The following is a 17,392-nucleotide window of genomic DNA, read 5'->3' as shown; positions in this document are numbered from 1 at the left end:
GTAACATTATATTATCAACCATCATTACAGCAGTAGCTCACCACAGTAAATACTGACATTTAACCTTTAGAACTCATCAGCTCAGCACAGGATATTAATAGGAAATTTTTGTCCAGTTCTAAAGCTGCAAAGCATTTACGACTCTATCACCACTTTGATGAGAAAGGGGAAAATGTATCCAAACTCAAATGTGTAATTACCTCGAGAGGATAGCATTCAATAGAATTTGGCAAAAGATTGTTTTTTGTTTTTGTTTCATGAGAGTAACTTGGACCTCCAGACTTACTGCTCTCTTCCATATTCCTAATGTACATAGTTTGGGTTAGTCTAAGCAGTTGTTCCTAAAACATGTTTGGGTATGCAATTAGTAGCATACATCTCATAGTTTGGTACGTGTTCCTCACAAACAGGACAAACCCATGAGTGGTAGGTACCACATAAGTTCTTAGAAAATTATTTTTGAGGGCAGGTTTGGACACAGCTGTGGGTAGAATCTGTGGTCTGATTTACTAGATATCCTGCTCAGGCCTCAACAAATCTATTATTATAATTCCCTGTGCAAGAGTTCTCTAGCTGCCTTCTTGTCTGTGCCCAAAAAACTGCTCGTCCTCATACTATCCCTGCTACCGTTCCCCAGGTGTTTAGTGAACAAGTGAAGGGTTGAATGAATCTCTTTTAATGTCAGTGTTATTTAGCACAATTTTGAACTGAGCAGAAGATTGTAAGACAAGATTATTGTGGCTAAACTGATGCTTTTGTTACAAGTTCAGTAGGGAGAATATTAGCTGCACCTCCATATGTGATGAGGGCGAGTAGCAAAGGTGAAGCTTTGCCTTGATGCTGCATGAGAAAGTGTGGCAGTATTACATCAAGGCTCTGGTGGCTATCCTGGGACCTTAACACACTGGTTGCATATATAGTTACATCATTTGAAAAGAAGTAAACCTGATTTTGAGACTTAAGTTTTTCCTCCTAACAGTCACAGGAGAATAACCCTTTCCCTGATAGGTGAGGGTTACATACAGAAATGCTGCCTTTCTTTCATTCAGGATGTAAGAGTAAGATCACAGTGGCAATAAAAAATTAAGTGGTGATGGAAAAGTATAGATGGTAGGAGTAAAACCAGATATGACAGAAAATCTAATGGTGTTTAGCCCGTCTTGGTGAAGCTGGGACTACTGATAGAGGACCTATGCAATATCAAAATATTAGTTTAACCTCTTGTAAAAACAAATAAGCAATTTTTTCATGTTACTGGCATTTCAAGCTGGCTAAATATTCATGGCTCCAAGTAATTTTTAATTAAAATGCTCTGGAAAATTAGATAATGCTTCTTAGCTTCAAACATCTTCCAGTTTTCTTGCAAATTATGAAGAAAACAATTAAGTGCTTATCAAATTTGGAGTGTTTATCTTTTCTGCTAGTTATTTATAACCTCTGCTTTATCACTTGCATTCTTGCTTGAACCCATTAAAAAGTTTTAAAATCCTTCCCTTCTCTTCACATCAGGGTATCTAATCATCCCCAGTTACAAGAGGCAGTATTAGTGATGTATTGGTGAACGAACAGAGGAACTGGCTAGTATTTTGTTGCTCATTGCATTTCTGAGTTCAATTAATATCTCAGTTATTGTAACACATAAAACAATAGCAACACATCTTCTTTAATCAGATCAGAACCAACCACAATGGGAACCTATTTCAGCCCAGCAGAATCTGTAAGCTTTTGCAGCTTGTCTGGCTTTTTGTATATGTAATTGGATTTTAAGTTGCACTTACAACAGCTGCATTTCTAAAGCGTAGACTGTCTTATTGCTTGCTTAAATGGACAGAATTGAACAGCCCTACTGAAATATGAATGAGCTTTAACAAGATGAAGTGCTAGTCCTGCATTGGAACAGTCTGCCCAGGGAGGAGATGGAGTCACTATCACTGGAGGTGTTCAAAAAACATGTAGATTGTAGATATGGCATTAAGGAACATGGTTAGTGGGCATGGTGTGGGGATAGGTTGGTGTTTGAACTAAATCTTTTTATTGTATTCATCTTTTCCAACATTTACGATTCTATGAAATGCAGGCCACTGCTTGTGGAGCATTTAGTGTTTTTGTATGCACTAAAATCAATGTATTTGGAACTTTGCTTATAATATACTTCCAAGCCTTTGCTACTAGATACATATCTGTAGTGAATATTCCTGTATTTTTGACAATTTTTTTTTGCCTACAGCATCTGGAAGGTATTAACTTTCACTAACAAGAAACCAGGATTTAGATTGCCAGGGATGTTAATGCTGGAGTCAAGAGTGTAACTTCTTGATTCTGCTTAGAAGCATGTTGTAGCTAGATGACCTTTTTCCATTCCAGCTTTCCTTGTGAAGAAAGCTGAACATATTTTATTTATCCTGTTATGGATATATTACTCTTCAGAAGTGTGGATTGAGGATTTGAGATGGTTAACACAATTACAAGTTCAGAGTGTGTCTTAAATGTTTGTGGTGTGTAGTAAATATGCCTTCTAGATAGAGTTTGCTTGTATAATGGCTCACGCAAACAAGAGTGAATTGAAGATAGTAAGGGCTGTTAAAGAAGGCCAGCTGTTCTGCCTCTTCTCTTATGCCAGCTAGCAGTGCTGGAGTGGCCATGGGTTCACTGACCCCATCTGTGTAATCCATCTTACTGTTGTATCGTTTCTACTGCATGTCTCACTGTGTGGTTGTACAAGCGCTGGCGCTCCCCTCCAAGCCTGGGGTGGGAAGTAGCCAGGAAAGGAAACCAGACTAAATGGTGACAAGGTGAGAGGCAGAGAATAGAACTGCCCTCTTTAGCAACTCTTTGGCTCTGTATCTGATTGTGAATGTTAACTTGAAATAAGACAAAGCACGATGATAAGTTTGTGTGTGCAAAGAATATTCCTATTCTGACTCTGGCAGTACCTTGCTTTCTTAGAGAATCTTTTTAATAAGTTACAAAGGTACAATTCTGATGGAGATTTCCAGCTTTGGCCTGGACAGTTAGCAATACCCTTTTTACTGATCTGCAGTTGTGGAGCTGGAGGTCCTGAAGAAGTGTGCTATCTGTCAAATCTACAGTCAGAACAGTTTTCATAAAGCTCTAGGATGTCACGCTTTCACACTCATTGCAGAGTTAGAAGCCTGATCTGAATGTAGATTTCTGACATATGTTCAGTTGCCTACATAATGTGTGGGATGTACTGATCCTGCCAGGAGTTGTTGTTTCTTAAAATTGTTTCTAAATTGGAGATTTCCAAGTTAAAGTGTGAGCAGTTACAATCTGATATGGGATTCTGTGGTGGTGAGAAATTCAGCTCTTTGATGAGCATCAGGAGGACTTGCTCCTACAAGCCTTGTGCCATCTCCTTGGTCTGTCCAAGAAATTTCAATACTCCACTCTATGTAGAGAAGCAGGAATGGCACTTCAGGTGAATCCTCATGAAATGAGGGAAGATTTGGGACAGAGTTCCTATTGCTATAGTACAAGATGGCTTTTCGTGTATGGAGATATCCAAGGAAACAGAGCTGAAGAATTTCTGCCTGAGATCATGGGTGTCTGAGAAGTGTCCACTAAATAATTGTTCTGGGACCAGCCACCTTTATGTTCTTGGGAGATGGCACTCCTAACTGAATGATGGAAGAGGGAGTTTTGCCATGTTGCAGCCACAGATGTCCTGTGCATGTTGTGGTATGAGTGCCTTGGTTAGGTGGGTTGTTGATCTCAGCATAAACTTCTGCAAGTCTCTATGTTTGCAAAAGCAGCTTCTTGGTGCAGTTCTACTTCAGCGTTTAAAAAGAAATTAAGCTGCTAAGAAATAAAACATAAGTACTTTAAAATATTGTTGCAGTCTACATGGTGCTGAAGAGCTTTTAAACAATAGTAAGCAATAGCTCTGGAATCTCTTTCCACTGCTTTTTAATGAGTGTGCTTGGCTGTTGCTGAGAATGGCTTGATATAATGGATTTTGCCTTGGGATAGGAAGATGCATTAGATCAGTGCTTCCAGACTCTGCAGATCAGTTGTTTAGAAGACAGCAGAAGATTGCCTTATGAAATGAATGGTTGGCTGGGTTTTGAATTTGTTTTTTGGAAATAAGTAAACAAAACTCCAACTATACTTGCATTTCTGTCAGTAGAAGCAAGCAAAGATAAAGCAAAGATAAAAACGATGGCAAAGGAAAACAATAAATATAAGTGTTCGAAGTCTACTATAGTTATTTTGTTAAAATGAAAATAATTAAGGTAACGCTGCAATGAGAAGTGGATGTTTCTCCCATCTCTTGTTCCTCCCCACAAACAAAATTGTGGATTTTTTTGATTCAGAGATGGAGGAACATTAACTTAATTGAGATATCAAGTTCCTTCACAGTAGTATTTTAAGTCTTTTAATGTTTACAAAACAAATAACTTCCACACACGCACACATCCAAAAGTGTGCAGTCTATGTGAGTACATTTCAATACATGCTTTTACTATAATTTCTGTTGTTCAGGTATGCTTTCCTTTATTTTTTTATCCAATTTTCTTATAAATGGCATTGTACTAGCATTCTCAGGTAAAATAAACTCCACTCTGCTAAGACAAAATGAAATAGAAATGTCAACTGTCTTTTTGCTTTGCTTTCATTTTTAATGGTGTAATTAGTAGCTCTTGTCTACAAAAAGAAAGAAAAAGAAACGTTTTGAGTGTATAGTATTTTGTGAATACTCTGAATACACAAATTGAATGGGTGAACAAAAACACTATTTTTTCAATGGTTCTTCTCCTAAACAAGCCTGTTGATAATAGATAGCAAGAAAGCAGTTAGAGATCATAAGCTTTCTCTAGAATAACCTGGGATAGTCACAGGGGAAATATATTTTTATATATGCAACTCTTTGAGATTTAAACAATGTAATGCATCTCAGTGGAAAGCAGTCTCTGTTTTTGCAATAGGATGCTTCAAAATGAAGACAAGCATTCTAATTTTCTCTGTAGGGAGGCAGCAGCACTTAATATACGTGCATATAATCATTCTACCATGCATTGAATTCTGTTTCTAACTTGCTTTTTGAAATATTTTTCAGGCAACAGCATCTGTCCAAAGTCCTTAATATTGTCTAGATCTTGTCCAGCAAGTGCCACAACCAGGCTAGTTGAGCAGAATGTACACAATGAAGCGGCTCAGGGAATAAATGGAAGTGTGCCAGTCAAACAGTCCCCACGTTCAGCCTCAAATCCAAAGCCACAAGGTAAGTGGTCTGAAATACTTCGGTTAGGTAATCTGTGCTTCAGCTCATAGAAATAGAACATTTTGAAAGAACTGTGCTTCTCACAAAGAAAATAGTGGGGTAAAAGCTGGCCGCAGAAATATAAATGTCCTGTGAGTGTTTTGAATCTGATAAATTGATATTTCACTGAAAAAGGTTCTTTGAAGAAAGATTAGGCTTAGTAACTAATATGATTTTAAGAAGATCAACTGATACAGATATACCTCTACTTGCATCACAACTGTCTAGCAATCTGCTATGTGCTTACTGCCAGGTAAGTAATGTGAAATTCTTTCTGTGCCCAAGACGTGAGAACACATGTAAGCCTCTTGTTTGTATTAAGCTATTGTCTGGCTGACTTCATGACAGGAAGGAAATTCAGGACTTCTGGGATTCCAGCTGAGTTCAGATGCAGTCTTCTAGTGGAACTATGTGGAAAGAGATGAGAATTCAGCACTTTCTTGCACAGTAAAAGCTCTCCAGTATGTCTGCAGAGTAGTTGATTTCCTTTCTTCCTGTACATAAATAGTATTTTTAATATTAGAAGATGGGTAGATTTCTAACCTACATGTTGTGGTTATATATCTAAACCTCAAACAGTTTTTTATGTGGTCTTCTGAATAATATTGATGATTCTGCTGAGGTTGATCACAACAAAGGGCCTATGTGTTCTGGAAATCTTGAATTCTGGTCTGGTATCTTTTAGGAGTGATGTACAGTAGAAGCTTCATTCATCTCAAAAGGTAAAAAAGAGACAGTTTTGAAGACTGATATGATGGTTCTACTCAATGAATTGGATTCTGAGACACACTGCTGATATGGTGTAAGCTAGAGACTTACAGAAAACTAGGTCACATCTAAGTCATGTATAGAGATTAAAATTATATAGAACTTTCATGTAGGGGATTTAAATATCTATCTATCAATCTGTGGGAAAATTCATCTTGAAAAAGTTTGTATTAGTTCAGAATTAAGAATTCTATCTTAAGGAGGGAAAGAAATTTTGCTGGGGTGCCACAAAAGCTTTGTTTACTTATAGTGATTGAAAGCAAAATAAATCTGTATTTCTTGTTCGGTTTGTTTTTATTAAACCTTTGATAAAACATTTTAGTTTAATGAACAATACTGGCAGTCATATATAAGCACCGCTTATCTGAAGTGATCTTTCTGACCAGTTCCCAGGGCTCTTAAAAGCAGCTATCTAAAGATAAGTTAGCAAAGGAGTTCATGCTCTTCCCAATAAAAATATTTAAAAAGAAAATTGGGCAATGAATGAAAAGAATTAAACTTTTCAAAACTAAAACCAATCCACTTACTGTAAGTTTTAGCTGTTAGATAAATTAGAAGCTGGAAAATATTGGACCATATTAATTCATTCAAGTCATTATGCAGCTTTTATTGCTGTTCTGTAGCCATGGCTATTTTGTTCATCAAAAAGCAGTGTAGAGAGAAATAATGCAGTAGTCTAAGAAATGCAGCTGATTAGATTTTATACAATAATAATTAGTCTGTTTCTAGGTCTGCACCTTTCTTTAGTTATCCTTACGAAGGGTGTGCAGCATATCAAAGTTATAGAAGGTATTTTGTGAACACTTTAAATATACAGATTGAATAGCTGAACAAAAACGTTATTTTTTCAATGGTTCTTCTCCAAAACAAACCTGTTGGTAATAAAGATATCAAGAAAGCAGTTAGTTATATAGTATTTATTAGCATTTTGTTTAATTGAAGCAAAGCAAAACAGACCAAATGAAATCAGCTTTTGGGAGACCAAAAAAATCAAAGTTTTTGTTTGTTTGTTTGTTTGTTTGTTTGTTTGTTTGTTTGTTTGTTTGAACAACTATTAAGGTACAATTGCACAGCAATTTCAGTTTTATATTAGCAAGAAATTATTTTCCAAATTGTTGTTCTAGTCATGCAAATACTAAATGTCCTTTTGTAATGCAAGGAAATAAGATTACAGACCTGAATTGCAATGCGCATATGTTTGGTTGTAGATGAACTGCAAAATGACTTTCAAAAATCACAAAAATGTATACAATCAAAATGAGAGAAATAAAGACCACTTGTGATTGCATTATAAGTGAAGTATGGGCATTTTTAATAAGGTTAACTTTTATATAGAGGAAGAATTTCCAAAATCTTGCACTTGAAGTGAACTGCAGATTCTGAACTTGTTTTGGCCTCTACTTGGTTACTGAGAAGTTGTTTGAATTTTTGGAAACAGATCACTTATGGTAGTTAGAGCAAGTGAATACATTTCTGCAGAGAATCCAATATGAAATTCTTTCTTTTTTTTTCTTTTTTTTTTTTCCTGGTCTACTTTAGAGGAGAAAACAAACTAGCTGTGTGATACACTGAAAATGAAAGAACAATTTTTGTTCCTCAATAATTCCTTCCATCAATTTAGAAATTCATATGTTGAAATTCTTTGAATATTGCTTATTTTGTGAAAGTCTGCAAATGTGGAGCAAAGACGGAGAATGAATGACAACTGGTGATGAAGTTTAGCAAGGAAACTGTGACTGCAGAGAACTGCAGTCTGTAGCAGCTGTGACATAAGGTGCTTTGCCATCGCATCCCTACGGTGTGTTGTCTGATAAAGGGACTAATCCAGACTGGAGGTAGTCAGTGGAAATAGCAAAATATGCTAATATCTTCTGAGGCAAATGCGATGTGTGAGAAATGAAACAAACTGCTAAAAAAAATAAAATGAAATTTGCACTTATCTACAAATACTTGGGCAATGATCAGAACCTAGCTATAGCAGACTGCATGTAGAGTGACATGAACAAAGTAGTTGTTTTTCCTACATTCTTCTATTTCCTATGTTTAGAACCTCTTGCACGGGTTTTATATGATGTCCAATTACTAAGTATTAGGCACTAGAAGTGCTGTCTGTAGCTGCCAGTTTTATTGTAGGGTGGAAAATATGTTGAAGTGTTAACACTTCCTTAAAGCAGAGAAGTGTCTTGTCAGTTGAAGACTGCAACTGCATCAGTTGCTCATTTAGATTTTTCTAATGAGCGCTGAAGAGTACTTGTGAATCTCTTACCAATGCCAGAGACATCTTTGTTAGTGTTGGAGATGATGTGCCACTTCAGAAGATGGCCTGCTCTATTCTGTTATGAAATGGCATAGACGTATCTCCAGCACTTAGTTAACTGAAGCCAACTGCTGTAGTACATCTACTCTGGAGGATCAATCCTGTCCTCCTTTCTCAAATAATTATAATTTTGTCCATGGTTTTTGAGGTATTCAGTGTCCTGGGCCCATAAAAGCTGAAAACCTCTTAATGGTCTGCAATGTAGACTATTTCTCTAGCAAATGAAGCTTCTACAACTAAAGATGAACTGAATTGAATCTGGCTAGATTTCTCAAAATGTACAGTGATTTAAGAAACCTGTAGCAATATCTCTCTTAGCAACAGAAATGCGCAATCTCAAATGTTATCTACAGAAAGAAGATAAATGGGGGAACAAAGTACGCTTGATTATAATTGATCTTACTTTTTAATATGTTATTCAAATATATTTGTTACATAAAAAGGTGGAAATGCATATCCTAAATAAGAGCTGTCTTTTTTACCATCTTCTGCTGGACCTAGGTTACTGGTTATTTTGTACTTTTCTTACTGGTGTCAGTCTCTGGCATCTCTCCAGTTGCACTTATTTGATCCTCATGTAAGTAAGTGAGAGAGCATGAAAAAGACAATGAAAGATGATTGAGACAGAATAGCTGCAATTACTTATCACAGAAACTTTTGTCTTTGTATTCTCATTGAACTAAAATTTAACAGCATTTTAACCATCATAGTTTAAATTCACAGAGGAGGAATGAATAGGTGTTTTCCAAGAGAAGTGATAAGTGGCCTTTGATAATATACCTTGGCACTGGCTGAGGCTGTTGTACCTATTTGGTGCAACATTTAGGTGTGTCTCAAAGTACCTCCCATTTCCTTATGCATGAACAAAGTTGAATGCACATCTAGGGACTACAACTTAAACATTAATTGCACATTTTGGCTAGCATATTACAGTAGTAGCTACCTGAATATACTGAAGGGTTTTCTCTAGGCAGAATATGCTGTTCAGATTTCCTAATAAGCTCAAAATTCTACAGCAGAGAAACAAGAGTATTTATAGACTTGAACAGAGCTCTGTATTATACAGTGTATTACAATGCTCCAGTCTTCTCTCATTTTTTTCTTTAAGATCCTTGCCGTGTGCACGCTGAAAAATAATCTGATTAAAACAAAGCACTTCAGAAGTACATTGAGGGAAGTAGTAATGCAATTTGTTTTCCATAATCCCTGTTAACAATGTTGACCTTACAGAAGGGTTATAAGGACTTTTTATACTACTTTTCTTTTCCTTGATCTTGTGACTGTCTTTTCCCACTGCTCTATTTCTAAAACCAACAGCAGCTATAGCAGATTAGGGGGAAATGCTGCCTGTTAGATGGAAATAGCGAAACAAAAAGAATATAACTTAAACTCAGGATTTGATGTGGCTGTTTGGTTTGTGGTTCTCTTCTGAAGATCTCAAAGGGATTTTCAATATACTGGTGTAATCCAGTTTGACTGGAGATTCTTTGTGCTTGCAGTACTGAATTGCTGTTACTTTGGTGGTTCTTTTCTTTCCTTTTTTTATTAGTAATGGATACAAAAGTGTGCAGCCCTTCTACGGAATGTCTTAGAATTTAATTTTTGTCCCAATGGATCCGGTGTAAAAATAGCTTTGAACTAATTCTTTCTGCTTAATTAGTAGATGTGAACTCCCTCAAGTTTAGTAGTTTTAATAGATCCTTGTGTGGATATGAATTCTTATGAGATGTACGAAAGAACTGATATATGAGTCCATCAAATAAGAACGCACAGAACCACAGGCCCTGCACAGTGTATTGCAAGAGCCAGAAGCCGGTCCAATGCTGATCAGTAAATGTCCTCTTTCCCATCTGTCTCCTACCCTGAGGGAATGGCAGTGCCCACACTCAGTTACGTGGCCTGCTTTTCCCAGGCCGCTTGTCTCGCATTTTTCAGCTGTCCTGCTGCCTTTGTCAGCGCAGTAACCTATTCAGCGCTTTGACAGCTCGGTGATGCTCGTTGGCCTAATTCTGCCAGGAGTTCTCAGGGCTCCCTGGGAAGACAAAGTATAGGAAAAACTGCTTCACAATACTGCAGCTGCAGCTGAACAAATGTGCGCAGCCCCACCAGAAGGGTTTCTGTTGGCGTACTCCAACACTTAAACAATTTTATATTCTGTTTGTTTCGGCATTGCTTTGTAACTATTTGAAAATAACAGTATTTTCAGTTTTGTTTCTGCATTGCATCCTTCTCCAGACTTCCTTTTTCATTGTGTTAACAAATACAAAGAAAGTTGGAAAGAAACAAAGATACACGCGCTTACATTAAAGCATTTGAACTATAGTGATTTCCTTTCACAGAATCACAGAATGGCCCAGGTTGGAAGGGATTTCAAGGATCATGAATCTCCAACCCCCCTCCACAGGCAGGGCCACCAACTTCCACATTTAATACTAGACCAGGCAGCCCAGGGCCCCCTCCAACCTGGCCTTGAACACCTTTCTTCTCCCTGTATTTCATTTGTCCTCATTTGTAGTTAATACAATTGAAATGTTAAGCTTTTTTTGTTACATTCATTTCTTCATTGTGCCTCTCATGATACTTTTCAGAATGCAGCTATCGCTGCAATCTCTAAGTACAGTTTGGTTATTGGAAGCACTGACAAATATTGCTTCCTATAAATTTAATCTAAGGTATGGATGAAAAGCCATCCTAAATCAAGCGTTCCATCAACGTTATATGCCCATGTCATATTCTGTGATAGTATATTTGCAATAATAATTTGCAATAGTAATTTTAGTTACCACTTTCAAATTTTGGTTGTCAGGGTTTAACTTAATTCCTATGGTACATAGTTATTACAGGGCAGGTCAGGAAGCTGATCTAGGGTCAGTGATATGACAAATATGGCCTTTTCACATCCATCTATTGAGCATCCTGTATCAGTGCTAATTCTGCTGCCATGTGAGATCATACCTGCTGGGGGGAAATTGCAAGCTCTGCAGCACACCTGTGTGCTCCCTGTGGAGCCCAGGGAGCTGTTACTGCCACAGGCAATGGCTTGTCTTCTAGTCATTACCCTGTTAAACAACGACTGATTGTTAACAATCTAACAAGAGTTTATAGTCAGGATATGGGAAAAGAAAAAAGAAAAAAATATTTTGGGGGACTCAGATTTTCAGCAGTATACACAGACGAAGGTTGAAGTTGAAGGCAAATCTTTCTTTTCCACTGACAATCATTTTTGAAGTAGTGAGGGAGAAGATAATGAAGGCACCAGAGTGGAGCAGCAGTTAAGTCTCTCCTGAGGAAGGATTCATGACTTCCACAACATGGTTAGATCTTATGCTCAGTGCCTTTTTAGGATAAAATCTGCATTTGTAGAGGCCACGTGTGAGTTTACTACAGAACACCAAAGGGGAAAAAAAGAGAAAATGGAAGGGAGAGGGACCCTAATATTTTAGCTTCAGTAGCATGTGGTTTGGCTTTTATATAATATGATAATATAAGAAGGTGCTTGATACAACACAGTACATAAAAGCTTATATGAAGTTCCTGAATTCATGAAGCAATTTAAAGCTAAGTCAAATAATCTCTCTTACTGTGATAACTTCTTATGCTAAAGATCTCATGTTTTCTGACAGTTTAATGAAACAATTGCCAACTGGCTGATCACTGTTATTGTTTGCAGTGCCTCCAAAGCCACTTCATCTGCAGAAGCTATCACCTGTTACATACCAAACCTCTAGGCATAAAGCTTTATCAAGTTCGAAGCCAAGAATGGAGGAAGATACACCTACTCCTGTTTCTAGTGTCACAAAAGAAAAGTCCAATAAAGTGTCAGATCTCATCCATCGTTTTGAGGGATGCAGGTATGTGATGTGATTTTAATTGTTTCGTGGTTCTGTTGGAAGAAGAACACAGATATTGTGGTAGTGCTCAAACCTGTCTCTGCCAGAGGAGCTGATGACAAAACAGCATGTTTTGAAATGATGCAATTGTGTATTTGGTCTGCACAGGCCTGTTCATTTTGATGAGGCGCCAGTCTTAATTTTTTCTTTTAAACAAGTAAATAACAGAAAAACAAAAACCAACCCCAAAACACATGCTACTTGCAGCATTTTTAAAACATCCTGGAAAACATCAGCAATTTGATTTTGGAATGAAATTTTGGAGTGAATCCTAAATTCTTTTGTTCTTGTAGGAAAAAAAAAACCACCACATTTCTCTATTTGCCTATAAAAAGGAAAGTCCTGACTCTCCTTTTATACTGACCTAAAGTCTTCAGATTATTCACGTGAGTTAGTTGCATTGTTGTGGCATGTACAAAACTTTTTGCATTGTAGTACTTGGTGATCTTAGTCGAATGTATGAATCTTCCTTAGTTTTTATACTGCATTTTACAAGAAAGACTTGGAGAAACACGAGATACAGTTAGTTCACAAAATAGTACTTCTTGTGTGCCTTTTAATTGGATGCATATGACAAGCATTATAAGCTCTGAAACAGAAGTTCTGAATACATCTGTTCTGTATAAAGAGAGTGACGTTCCAGAAATCCCATGACAGAGAAACAGTCCAGTGGCACTGGAATTTTAGAAGTATTGGACATTGCTTTCTTCTATTTCTTCAGGATACCGATGTTTTGAGGCTTATACAGGGCTGAATATGTGATGTACAACAGAGCAGTTCCTAGTAAGAGTGTTAAGATTTTCATTGAGAGAATTCTTCCTCGAGATAGAAGAAACTTAATTTTTTATGCAGAGACAGCTGAGTGTTGCATAAATAGGTTTGTTTAATGGAATAGAAATAATTTCAGAGCTTCATCTACAAGAAACTTCAATCATTTTGCACAGGCATAATTTCATTGCTGTCATGGCAACTACAGAAAAGTGGGAAAAAAACCCTGTAAGGCAGCACTGGAGTTCCTGTGAATTAAAGTAGTTTGAGTCCCTAGTCTTTTTACCAGTGTTTCTTGTTCTTCCTCCAAAACATTATCCAAATCTTTTTAAAACTGTAGTGACCCTAGAAAAACATTTTTACCTCTTTGATCTCTCTTTCTAGTAGTTGTTAACTAACAAAAAGTTCTCGAATAAGATACGATGCTGTGTGCTTTTAGTTTTTTTGTTTGGTTGGTTATGATCTTTAAATCTGAGCAGTTACCTTTTGATTGCATTTGTGAAGGTGGAGAATAAGAAGCATAAAAAAGAATTTCCCTAAAATTCTGCCTTTGACGAATAAAGACCAATATAAAGACATCAAGATGTCCTGTCCTGAAGGATGTGAGCTGCTGCTTGGAATCTCCCTGTCCATAGAAACACTGCCTTCTGTGATTTTGTTTTTCTGAAAGAGAGCTCCACAAGTTCATTGTGCCCTCGTGCCATTAAGCCCTACATTTCTTCCTGTTATCCAAACCTGCTGGATTGTACTGGCACTCTTTAAATAGTATGCAAATAAACTCAACAAGAAAGCTTCAAAAACTTACTTTCTTGTAGACAGTAAGGGCTTTTTTTGGGGAGAGTCAGGTGTGGGAGAAACTGAATAGCTATTTTGGCTAATCTTATTCATTAAGTACACCAAACAATATCTGTCTACTGATAAATTCTCTTCAAAACTCTGATCTCTGCTGTTGAGAAACTTTTCTAAGTAGCACGCCTAGTGTCCTGCTGTGCTTGGGGAAGCAGTCCACATTTTTAAAATAACCTTACCTCGCAGACTGAGTCTTCCATGAAGGTGAACTTCACTTGTAATTATTGGCTTTCAAATTCTAGGTAGCGTGTTCATGAAGTGCAAACTCTGATTGCCAATTATGATAACATGTTTTCATTAGTCTGTATAGTCCACAAGAAAAAAAAAAAGGTAATTAAACCACTGTGCCATATGCATGCAGTGGAAAAATGTGAATGAATTTCATAGTTAAGTTTCTCAGTGTTTTGAGAGTTTATTTCTAATGGTACAGTTTTTATGCAACTAAGTGAGAAATGATTTACTTCCTTTGTTATATGATAGAAAATGAAGCCAGTATATATTTTTTGTCTTAAGTATACAGAAGTTCAGAATATGCTTGCGGTGTTTGTGTAAACCATCCTATAAATAAGGAGTAAATATACAGTTTATAACTAATCATCAACTTCTTTGTAGATGAATAGTCTATACTAAGAACTGTGTGTTAGAGCACAGTCATGTTTCTATTTTTCAGGTTGAATATGGTTTGATAAATGTACTTAAAATCTAAATGCTCAAGTTTCATTGTGGTTTCAGTGATTTTTTTCTATTTGCTGTAATAGTGCCAAACATTTCTACAGAGTGGGCTAACGTTTATATTGTCTTAAAATTCAAAATCTCAAAAATCTAACAGAAAGAGACAGTGAAAGGTACAAATGAGGGATAACATATGTTCAAAGCTGAGATAAAATATGCAGGGAAAAAGCCTTCAGAAGAGATGCATCTTGAAGGAAGTGTAGTAATAAATAAGGAAACTGGGGAAAGAAATGGGACAGTAACCAAAAGCTCTGCCTTTAATATGCTGATTTAAGGGAAGGGATGCTAAATGTTCTCAGATGTTTTTCGTGCATTCTTAGCAGGCAATTAGGAAACAGGCTCCCTGTCAGTTTAGGCATTGGACTGGTACCTGGGAGACAAAAATGGTTTCCCCATTTTTGCTATTAGTCTTCTGGGATAGTTGGGGCAGGTTGCAGTGTATTCCTGATATCCTGAATGTGGTCAATGATACTGCCTTTGATTTTAAAAATACAAGATACAAGAGATATGAGGATGGAGTGAATCAATAGGGATACCACTGCAGCTTTTCTGGGAGGAGATGCATGTTTGTATTTTAATGGAAAAGTTTAAGTATTGATGGTATGAACTTCTTGATATTAATGCTGGAACAAATAGTTTGGAGGAACTGTTTATATGGTCTAGCTGTCCTACTCCCCTTAACAGGGGTTTTCTGTAACACTATGTTTAACTTTTTTTTCCTATCTTTTGCTTGTTTGGTATTTTTAGCCCATTCAGTCCTATTGACTTGAAGAAAGATTCCTCTGCTCTCAATGTCTCTAAATCTCAAGGAAGATATGGGTCAACGCCACCACCTCAGCCAAAACTCCCCTCCCAACACCCACTACTAAAACAGGGAAACAGTAATACCGACAAAACTCAGGTTGCACAGACACACACAGCCAATGGAGTAGTAACACAAGACCAGGTAGACCGTGAGGACAGAAGGATACTTGACAGAGGTTCTACTGTGTCCACCCTGGTTCCAGATAATTCAATCAACAGCAGCTTGATAAATGGAGAAAGAGTAAGCACATCCAGAGATTCTCTGGAAACTACAACTTCCTATGAAGGATCAGTACTTAACAGCTGCTACAGGACTCCAAGCAGTGATACACTGCTCCCATCTGACAATGAAATTAATACTAATGTGGAGGAAGAACTGAATGAGGAAATGATCAAACAAGACCAACCTGCAGAAACAAAGGTAAAGAGAGAAGTTGTTTTTCTTGCAATATTGCTACTCTGTGTATATTTTCCAGATTTCTATTTACAAAAATAAGCAAATCAGAAAGCTGAAAATCTTCTGATGATTTTCCCTCTAAAACTTAAAATTTATTACCTTTATTAAAAAGAGGTTGTTTAAAAGAAAGCAACAAACTTGTCTGAAACTACAAAAAGAGATCTGAAAGCCTGACTATCCAGTGGCTATTCAGTGATGTGCTTCTGAAGTAAGCTTGCAAAAAGAAAAAAATGTGGTATGGCACAATTTTCTTGCGTTAGGCAATCTCACCAGAAAAATATTGATGTTTCAAATGTGTTCATCGTGAGATTAAAGAAAAAAACAAAATAAGAGGAAAATTCTATGCTAAACTGTGAGGAAGATATAGTAGTGTATGTAAAACAGAATTTCATATGTAGAAAATTTCAGCAACAGCACTTCAGGCAGAACTGCTGTGTGGATCCTTATCTTGGATGTAGTTGTCAAGTCAAAGATGGAAAGGCAGTGGCAATATGCTAACTATTAGATAGACACAAAGTTCAGAAAATATGAAGTATGTGCCTTGTTATCAAGAGCTGTAACATGATGAATTTGAGCCTCCTTATAAGGAAAGTTTTAAATAATTAAGGAAAATAAGTGGGTAGAAGAAAATCTGTCTTGGAAAAATTAATTGCTGAAAAAATTATGCATATTTCCCTTTCTAAAAGTTTGATTATGCAGTTTGCCTTCCTGTACTGAAGTATTCATGGCCAACTGGCATCATCAATTGTTTCAGTCCATCTTTGCTTTGTGAGTCACTGCAGGGGGTTGGACTAGCACTCTCCATGCCCTCCTCTTCAACACAGAGCCAAAGAGCTGAGCGGCTGGTCAGAAGTCATTTTGTGTGTTGCTGAGCACTGCTAAAGCTGTACCCCAGTTGGCAGATACACACTTGCATCAGCTAACAACAAAACTTCAGAGTGATTGTGGAGCTGGAAATACAGGATTTCATAGATTCTGATAGTGTTTCTGTGTCTTCACAAAAGCATAAAATGGTTTGGTTTAGAAGGGATTTTTAAAGACCATATAGTTCCAATCACTCAGCCATGGGCAGAGATACCTTCCATTAGATTGAGTGGCTGTGGCCTGGACAGGTATACACTCCTTTGGATAAGGAACTGGCTAGAGGGCCTTGCCCAATGGGTAGTGGTTAATGGAGTTAAGTCCAGCTGGTGACCTGTTTCAAGTGGTGTCACCCAGGGGTCAGTACTGGGGCCCATCTTGTTTAATATCTTCATTGATGACCTAGATGAGGGGATTGAGTGCACCCTCAGTAAGTTTGCAGATGACACCAAGTTGGGAGGTGGTGTTGATCTGCCTGAGGGTGGGGAGGCCCTTCAGAGGGATTTAGATAAACTGGATCACTGGGCTGAGGTGAATGGGATGTGGTTCAACAAGGCCAAGTGTCGGGTCCTGCACTTTGGGCCAACAACCCCATGCAGCGTTATAGGCTTGGGGCTGAGTGGCTAGATGATTGTGAAGAAGAAAGAGACCTGGGGGTGCTGGTT

The 17,392-nt window shown here is 37.3% G+C and overlaps 1 protein-coding gene across 3 annotated transcripts in view; it reads left to right on the top strand.

Moving 5' to 3' along the window:
- LOC104911963 (FYVE, RhoGEF and PH domain-containing protein 4-like) overlaps window positions 1-15,920 on the top strand; it is an 82,500-nt gene extending 66,580 nt beyond the window's left edge. For all 3 annotated transcript variants that reach the window (XM_010714492.2, XM_010714506.3, XM_010714513.3), the window contains exons 2-4: window positions 5,078-5,242; window positions 12,037-12,217; window positions 15,353-15,920. In XM_010714492.2, the coding sequence (XP_010712794.1) occupies window positions 5,078-5,242; window positions 12,037-12,217; window positions 15,353-15,905 (899 nt within the window). In that variant the 3' untranslated portion in view covers window positions 15,906-15,920. The remainder of the gene's footprint in view (window positions 1-5,077; window positions 5,243-12,036; window positions 12,218-15,352) is intronic.
- Window positions 15,921-17,392: the final 1,472 nt, after the last annotated feature.

The sequence above is a fragment of the Meleagris gallopavo genome, chromosome 1 (genome assembly GCF_000146605.3).
Source record: "Meleagris gallopavo isolate NT-WF06-2002-E0010 breed Aviagen turkey brand Nicholas breeding stock chromosome 1, Turkey_5.1, whole genome shotgun sequence".
Taxonomy (NCBI): Eukaryota; Metazoa; Chordata; class Aves; order Galliformes; family Phasianidae; genus Meleagris; species Meleagris gallopavo.
This window is presented reverse-complemented; position numbering and strand designations above follow the sequence as displayed.